Source organism: Nicotiana attenuata, chromosome 10 (assembly GCF_001879085.1).
Source record: "Nicotiana attenuata strain UT chromosome 10, NIATTr2, whole genome shotgun sequence".
In the NCBI taxonomy this organism is placed as follows: domain Eukaryota; kingdom Viridiplantae; phylum Streptophyta; class Magnoliopsida; order Solanales; family Solanaceae; genus Nicotiana; species Nicotiana attenuata.
The window spans coordinates 13,925,192-13,934,437 of NC_031998.1; the positions used below are offsets into that span (position 1 = coordinate 13,925,192).

Consider the following 9,246-nt stretch of genomic DNA (forward strand, 5'->3'; position numbering starts at 1 on the left):
GGTGGGGGTGGGTGGGAGGGACAGTATTGGAAATTGATGATGCACTTAGCTTCTTTTATTTTCTTTTTTTTCTTTTCTATCTTAACAGCTTGTTTGGATTGTTGTTACTCATTGTATTGTATCGTATTGTTACTTTAAATACGATGTTTGTTTTGATTGTTACTTAAATTTTATTGTATCGTATCGTTAGATCCGTCGTTACATAACGATGAAATGTGTCACTTTATGTAACGATCGATTTGGTGTGGTCGCGTCGTTACCTTGTCTTTTTCTCTCAATCTCACCCTTCATTATTATTAAATAATTTTATTTTATCATTACCCTACCTTTTTATATAATATTTTTATCCTGTATCATAATTTTTCTTTATAATATTGCAAGTTTATTCTTCATATTGTTGGTGCGTTATATCATTAAACGATGGCAAACGACACAATCTATCCAAATATTATATTTATCATACAATACAGTACAATACAATACAATACGATACGATACATTATGAAACGATATGTAACAACTATCCTTTCTATCTTAAATTAGTGTTATGTGTCCATGGCCATGTTCTTGTTTTCTTTTAATTCAACAACGTAATAAGAAAGGGCAAAATGGTTAAATAGTAGTAGTTTTTATAGTAACTAGTTTTAGTGTACGTGCGTTGCACATGTGCATCACGTTAATCAATATAAAATGTATACAAATTATTAAACAATTGCAACGGAGGTAAAACTAAACGCAATATATGTTTAAATGGTGAAAAAAATATTAGTACATTGATATAATATATAGCTGAATTCAACATTTTCGGAATGACTATAGTTGTAATTAGTTCTATAGTAATTATATTTATAAATATTTTATTATATATATAAGATACAAATATGCTATGTTGTTGTATCTCATCCAGCATGGTCTCTTTGTAAACTCTACGTTTATAATGTCGTTATACTAAAAAAAAATTCTTCATTCAAAGTTAATCAAAATTATAGCCAAATGAACCCCTTCTTGTGTAAAAAAGTTGCCTAGATTCTTATTGATTTAAGTCCAAATTTTCTTCTTTGCACGTTCATCCAATACCAAATAAAAGTCAATACTATCCTAAACTCACTTCGAATGTACTCTGCTAATAACAGTTTTGAAATTTCAGAATTCACAATGTTGAGGTCAATTTTTCAAAATTATCGGGGGAAAATGACAAATTTATAGTTATTTCAAGGGTTCCGAATACATTAGTTTAATTTAAGTTTAAAAAATTAACTGTAGTTGCGAATTCACATAGTATGACTGTAGCTTAATTTACTTCTAAACTAATACCAAATTAGTTCAGACTTCTAGAAATTTAAAGTTAAGATTAAATCAAAACTCTTAAAATTTAACATGAAAAAAAAAACATACATTGCTGATGGATGTTCCATATTTTTAGGTAATTATTGGTAATTTGGAGAAAACAAATACTATTATATACCTTAGAGGCTAAGAATTTAAAAAACTTTAATGTCACTTACTAAACTCCAAAAGGATATTTATAAAAACTGGTCAAAAATAAGGAAAAAGATTAATAAGGTAAATTTTAATTGAATTTGAAGACCTAAATATTAGGATATTCTTAAATAAAATTTTAGTTGATTTTGAAGTCCTATATATTAGAAAAATAATTAAATGACTATTTTATCTGGTGTGAAATTAACTTTTAAAGGGTAAAAAAAGGCGACGATATTTCGATTAGGGCTTCGTGCTTATATATATATATATATATATATATATATATATATATATATATATATATATATATATATATATATAAATTTAGGCTTGTATAATTTTTTATAAATAAATATGATATTAAATAATTATTTTGGGTGCTTTGAACATGGATTAATTACTTTATATAATTAAATAAGAATACTTAAAATACATATTTGATTATTCTGCATTGAAATAATTTTAATTAGACGTTATTGTATTAAATAATTTTAATTTGATGGATATGATTTTATGTCACCATTTTTTAATTTTTAATTATAAATTAATTGAAGTCACCATCGTTCTCATCTTGATTTTATACGTATTGCAAAAAGGATGTATTGTCAATTAGTACAATTTACCTAAGGTAAAATATTTACTGATTTTAAATTCCTTAATATTAGTACTTCATACCTATTTTAATAAGGAAAAATTTAATATACAAAATTTTAATTNGATCAAAAAAGTTGACCAAAAACGCCCTCGGGCCCATGTGCTCGGAATCCGAAATTTTTTGGTAGATAAAGATTACCCATAGCCTCACGAACTCAAATATATGATTTTCTTCTAAATTCCATACCCAAAATACGTGGTCAAAATCCAAGAATACTAGTTTTCTTAGGTTTTCCCTCAAACCTCAAGTTTTCTACAATTTTCCAAGTCTAAATCCATATATAAACCTTGTATATACTCAAAACTAGTAGATATCACTTACCTCATGCTTGGTGATGAAAATGGCACTCCAAAGTTGCTCCAAAATCTAGGTGATAGTGAACAGCTGTAGCTAAACCTTAGTTCTCTGTGGGATTCGACTCCGGACTTGTAAACCGGATTATATTTGCAACGACTGCATTGTCCTTTTTATAAGGCATAGTTGGGCGTGATCAAATTTTGGCGCCGTTGCCGGGGAACTAACGGTGTAGTTGTAGCTGTATATATTGCTAGGGTTCAAGTTTGAGCTTTTATTTTATTGCTAGGGTTCAAGTTTGAGCTTTTATTTTATTTTGTTTTTTTATATTTTTTTTATATCGGTTGATTTGAGAAACATGGCATCTTGGAATTATAGAAATTTAGGTGTAGATAATTCTACTATTGATCTCCATACATATTCTGAAGAAAACCACCCGTGGCAAAATTTTCAAAACGTTCCTAAGAGCGAGTTATGTGCACCAACTCAATCTTTTTTGTGGAATGTGTGTGATGNTGGATTATAACCTAAAATATATATATATATGAATACTTAACGAAACTTTTGCCTAAAATATTTATAGAAATATAATTGGTTAATGTTTTTTTTTAAAATAGACTCCTATAGCTAAAAGGATTCCAAAGTGCTCATACGTTTCCTAATATGACTTTAGGAATTTAAAGTGTCTCATCCAAAGATTTTTACATGTTAATGAAGCGTACAATTTTTTTTACAGATATGTTGTATTACATGGCTCAAATAAGGAAGGATTTGGTACACAATCGAAGTCCTAAATTTTAGGGAATGAATTAAATAACTATTTCTAAATATTAGAAAAATAATAAAATTACTTTTTTGTCCAGTGTAAACTTAATTTTTTAAGGGTAATAAAGGCGAACGACATTTCGCTAAGGGCATTCGTACTTTTAATATAGTATAGATGATAAATAAATTAAAAAAATCATATTAATAAATCAAAATAAGCAAAGTAAATATTAATGGTTGTTACCATTAATATTTAATTCTAACTAAACAATATGATTTCAGTTCTTAGTCCACACAAATTTATATAACCTCTTTTTCAATGTATATTAACTAACTAGTAAATCTGCTCGCGCTTTGCACGATCGTAAAGAAATCGAGTTTATGAAACTTATTTCTTTCTAATTTAGTTTAGATGAGAATGAATAAAAAATAATCTTGTAAGCATGCATCTCTGTATATTGATTAACTTACTTATAGTCTGTTTGGCGAAGTTTATCCAAGGTCAAAAGCATTTTTTTGTCAAAGTTGAAGTGATTGACCAAGCTTTTAGAAGAAAAGAAAAGTGCTTTTGAATAGAAGCGGGAGGAGTTTTCGAGAAGCAGAAAAAAATAGTTTCTCCCCAAATACACTTTTTTGAAAAGCACTTTTGAGAAAAATACACTTAGAAACACTTTCTAAAAGCTTGGCCAAACACTAATTTCTGCTTCGAAGTATTTTTTAATTTAATTAGCCCAACACAAAATTGGCAGTCACGGACGAGGAGGAGAAGAGGATGTGTAGGGAGTGTTACAAGAAGGCAAGGAAAGAGGCAAAATTGGCAGTCACGGCGGCTAAGACTGCAGCTTTTGAGCGATTGTACGAGGATCTTTGGGAAAAAGGAGGCGACCAGAAGCTATTTAGGTTAGCCAAGATTATGGAGAGGAAGGCTCGGGACCTGGACCAAGTACGGTGTATCAAGGACGAAGATGGTAAGGTTCTGGTGGAAGAGACGTGTATCAGGCGTAGAAGGCAGGAGTACTTTCATAGGCCCTTGAACGAGGAAGGGGACAGGAACATTGTGCTAGGTGAGTTGGAGAATTCAGGGGGTCAGAGGGATTTTGGGTTTTATAGGCGTATTAGGAGCGTAGAGGTTGAGGGGGAGATGCGGAAGATGGGCAGGGGTAACGCTGCTGGGCCAGATGAGATCCCAGTGGAATTTTAAAAGGTAGTGGATCAGGCAGGCTTGGAGTGGCTTACTGGTTTGTTTAATGTCATTTTCAGGATGAAGAAGATTCCCGAAGAATGGCGGCGGAGTTTGATGATCCTGTTGTATAAAAACAAAGGTGATATCCAGAACTGTAACAACTATAGGGGTATCAAGTTGCTGAGTCATATTATGGCAGTTCGGATTTATGTCGGGATAGTCAACTACAGAAGCTATTTACCTTGTGAGAAGATTGGTGGAGCAGTATAGGGGGAGGAAGAAGGACTTGCTTTTGGTATTCATAGACCTAGAGAAGGCCTATGATAAAGTCCCGCGAGAGGTCCTATGGAGATATATGTAGGCTAGCGGTGTTACGGTGGCGTACATTAGGGCGGTTAAGGACATGTACGAGGGATCAAAGACTCAGGCGAGGACTGCAGGAGGAGACTCAGATCATTTCTCAGTGGAGATGGGGTTACATCAGGGATCGGCTCTTAGCCCGTTTTTGTTTGCCTTAGCGTTAGATGTGCTGACGCGTAACATGAGGTGCCATGGTGTATGCTATTTGCTGATGACATAGTCCGAGACGCGAGGCGAAGTTAATGCTAAGTTGGAAGTTTGGAGATAAATGCTGGAGTTTAAAGGTTTCAAATTGAGTAGGTAAAAAGCTGAGTACTTGGAGTGCAAGTTTAGTTAGGGGATGCATGAAGAAGAAGTGAAAGTGAGGATTGGCACTCAGGTCATCCCTAAAAGAGATAGTTTCAAGTATCTTGGATATATTATTCAAGGCAATGGGGAGATTGACAAGGATGTTACTCATCGTATTGGAGCGAGGTGGATGAGATGGAGGCTCGCCTCGGGGGTTTTGTGTGATAAGAATGTGCCTCCTGGACTTAAGGGCAAGTTCTATAAAGTGGTGGTTAGACCGACTATGTTGTATGGAGCTGAGTGTTGGCCCGTCAAGAAGTCCCATGTCCAAAAGATAAAAGTAGTTGAAATGAGAATGTTGAGATGGATGTGTGGGCATACTAGGAAAAAACGGGATTAGGAATGAAGTTATTAGGGACAAGGTAGGAGTGGCATCTATGGAAGACAAGTTGCAGGAATCGAGGCTGAGATTGTTCGGGCATGTGAAGAGGAGAGAAATAGATGCTTCGGTGAGGAGGTGTGAGAGGTTGTCCATGGCGGGTCTGAGGACGGGAAGGGGTAGGCCTAAGAAATATTGGGGAGAGAGTATTAGGCAGGACATGTCATTGCTTCAGCTTACCGAGGACATGACGCATGATAGGAAGGTGTGGAAGTCGAAGATTAGGGTTGTATGTTGACAGATAGTAGTGTGTTCCTCCTAGGCCATTCAGTAGTACTAGGACTATTTTTGTAATTTTCTATTTATGGTTCTTATTATGCATGTTGTGGCATTTACGCCCGCTACCATCTTACATTGTTGCTAATATGCTTTGCTACTTGGCTGCTTTATCTTCATTGTTCCTTGAGCCGAGGATCTATCGGAAACAATCTCTCTATCTCTATGAGGTAGGAGTGAAGTTTGCGTACACACTGTCCTCCCCAGACCCCATTTATGGGATCGAAATGGATTTGTTATTGTTGTTGTAGCCAAACACAAACTACTTTTCTAAGAAATACTTTTCAAAATAAGCTAATTGTAGAAGATTGGCCAAATAGGCTATTAAGAGGGCAGAGGCCAAAAGGTAGCACATCTCCTTTAATAATTTGACATTAAATAGAAAAAATTAAAAAAACATGAATAGATCGATCTCCATGTATAGATAGCTTCAAGAAGCTGTAGCAAAGGATAGAGCAAACATAAGAAAATATAACATAGTATAAAAGTACTGCCTTAACACTAGTGCAGTGTTTGGTTAATTTTCTTTTCCGCATAAACCTTAACATAATTTATTACTACTATAATATTTGGTTCAAATTTTCTGTTTTGTGTAATTAATATGCGCATTAGTTATGCAAAAAGTTATGTACTATTATTTTGTATGGAATTCTTTTTAAATAAGTAGTAATACAAGAATTAAAATAACTAAATGACAAAAATAACCCGTCCTTGTAGTTATATTTTTTTTGGTTTAGCAATAAATATATATTAAAAATATATCGCATAATAAATTGTAATACAACAAACTAAATATTCAAGAACAAATAATCTTTACATTACAATTCATATATTATAGTTTTGAATTACTAATCCTTATATCCTTAACACCTGCATAACTTGCTTCTAAACAAACATCACATTAGTAGTTATTTCTGGGAAAAGAATTCACAGTGAGCTAGGCGAAAAAGATCGATTAATAAGAAAAAAACTTGAGGACTTTTATTCCATTTTTTTTTTGAAAAACTTGAGGACTTCAAACCAATTTACATCAAAATGATCCATCATATGCTTCAAAGTGTATGTACATACATATTTCCTTAAGGCACGCAGGCATACTTTGGCTTTGGTTCCCTTCTTACACTTTTGGAAATATTCTATCCTGGAGACACAACTTGTCAACCTCGCCAACAAAGAAAAGGAATTAGAAGAAAAAGGGCAAAATACATAGGGTACCACCTCAATTATGTACCAAATCCCCGTTACATAATTTTTGGGAACGAAAATAACCTTACACACTCAATCTTTTCATAGTGTGTATAATACACATCACTTTTATAATTAAGCATCTCAGAAAAAGTGAGGCATGTGACGCACCAATAATATAGTGCCACATGTCATTATGTTTTAATAAAATACAATAATATCAAACTACAAGTATACCCCTTAATTGTTCTCCCTTCGATCTCTTTCTCTTCTCACCTTATTTCAATTGACGCCCACCACCATAAAACAACCCGCAATTATCACCTTTGGATTACAAAACCAAAATTAGGAATCCTAGTACATTAGTCACAAGTTTACAAGTCCTGATTCAAACTAACACAAGAAATAAAATGCAAAACTCCAAACTCCATTAAGGTTGGTTATGGCCAGATCCATGGCGTCTCCGTTCGCCGTCATCTTCTCCGATAAAAAAAAAAAATCTTGGTGTTGTCGCAGTTGATTATGGCCAAAATCCATGGTATTATTCAATGGAAATAAGCAACCAAACCCAGTGATGAAAGCGCAAGCAAACAAAGAACAACTTTACAAAATTGGTCTGTAAGTAACAAATTAAGAGTCAGTCAAATCTCGACTTCTTTTGGCTCATCTCTGATATCCCTCAACCACCAATACTCTACTACATTAAATCTGTATTCCTAAATTGTTACTACTAATTATAATTCAAACCCAGATCTGTAGAATTCTCTTAGAGATTGTCATGAATTAAGCTTAGTAGTAGAGGTCCATAAGTCTTACTATGTTCAGTTTAGTCCCTATCTTTATTTTCTTGTTTTTACAATTAAGTCCCATTAAATCCCTTCTAGTAGGGACACGTGGTAGTCAGTGGTGTAATAGGTTGTTACATTAGAATCCAATGCTAGATTCCTATTTAGCTGGCATATGTACGCATTTTATGATATCAGAAATATTATCCAACTTCCTCTCTATCTTCTTCTTCTTTCCCTCTCCTTCCCTATTTTGCTTCTTCACGACTGAGCTTGTTTATAGCTCAGCTTGTGACATTGGTATTAGAGCCATCCGATTCTCGTGGATAACAATGGCTGACGCTGACAAATTTAAGGGCCTCGAAAAAGGTATGAAAAAACTCGAAACCCAGCTGGATTCCATGGCTACGGAGAATGCGAGGCGTTTTGAATCACTGGAATCTAGTCAAAATCAATTTTCCTCTCAGCTACGGGAAACACAAAAGACAAATCGGCGGCTGGAACTAATTATTTCTCAGCTCGATGCCTTGAAGAGAGCAGAAACTGTCGCTTCTCCTAGATCTATGGCGTCTTCAGCTCAAGGACCACTGATAATACGAGAATCTGGGCAAACTTCGAATACTCCAGCTCAGGTAACCCCGATTTCAACTCCAACTAGCTATCCTGTAGGCAGGGGTTTCACATTTCCTCCATTAAGGGCCACGCTAAACTCATCGCAAACACCTTCAACCATTTTCACATCCTTATCATTTCCAATCCCAACCCCCACTACAAACACTGTTCCATTGACCACTACAAATGTACCAGCAACTAACCCTCATTTACTCCCTTTACCAACCACTGCACCAGCCATAAACCCAGACCCTCAGTCACAACCCTTTAAAGCAAAAATAAATTTTTCGGAGTTCAATGGTGTTAACCCCAGGGGATGGATTCGTAAATGTGAGCAGTTTTTTACAATTTATCAGATCCCTGAACAAAGCAAAATGAGCTATGTGGCTGTGCACGTGAAAGACAAGGCAGATATATGGTTTGATAGACATATCCTGGAGAAGAAGGGGACTAACTGGCCCTTGTTTTGCGCAGAAATTTGTAGGAGGTTTGAGAGTGTGAGACCCATTGATATTGTGGACGAATTTAACAATCTGAAACAAACTGGTAGTGTGGAAAGCTATCAGGAGAAGTTCGAGGAGCTGAAATCATACATGTTGTTGGTAAATCCCCTATTGAATGACATTTATTTTATTTCGAACTATATCAGTGGCTTTAAACCCGAATTAAAACCCCCTAGTAGGACTAGCAAATCCCATTTTTGTGACGACCCGACCCGTCGTCACGTGAGTTACCGCTTCGTTTTCCCCATTTTCAGCTTCTTTATGCTTCATTATCCGTATCTTATGTGATCGAGCCGGTTTGGAGAGGTTTTGGTAGGAAATGAGACACTTAGTCTCTTTAAGGAAGGTTTGGTTTGGAAAAAGTCAACCGGATGTTGACTTATGAGTTAGAGGGCTCGGATGTGATTTCCGGTGATTCG

General features: G+C 34.8%; 1 protein-coding gene across 1 annotated transcript; it reads left to right on the forward strand.

Moving 5' to 3' along the window:
* Nucleotides 5,080-5,427, forward strand: LOC109233592. Its single transcript, XM_019399476.1, has one exon. The coding sequence runs from the start codon at nucleotides 5,080-5,082 to the stop codon at nucleotides 5,425-5,427; it is 348 nt and encodes a 115-aa protein (XP_019255021.1).

Bases quoted from the DNA above. Each gene is read 5' to 3' on its own strand.
- LOC109233592 (XM_019399476.1), top strand. From the start codon at position 5,080: ATGCATGAAGAAGAAGTGAAAGTGAGGATTGGCACTCAGGTCATCCCT.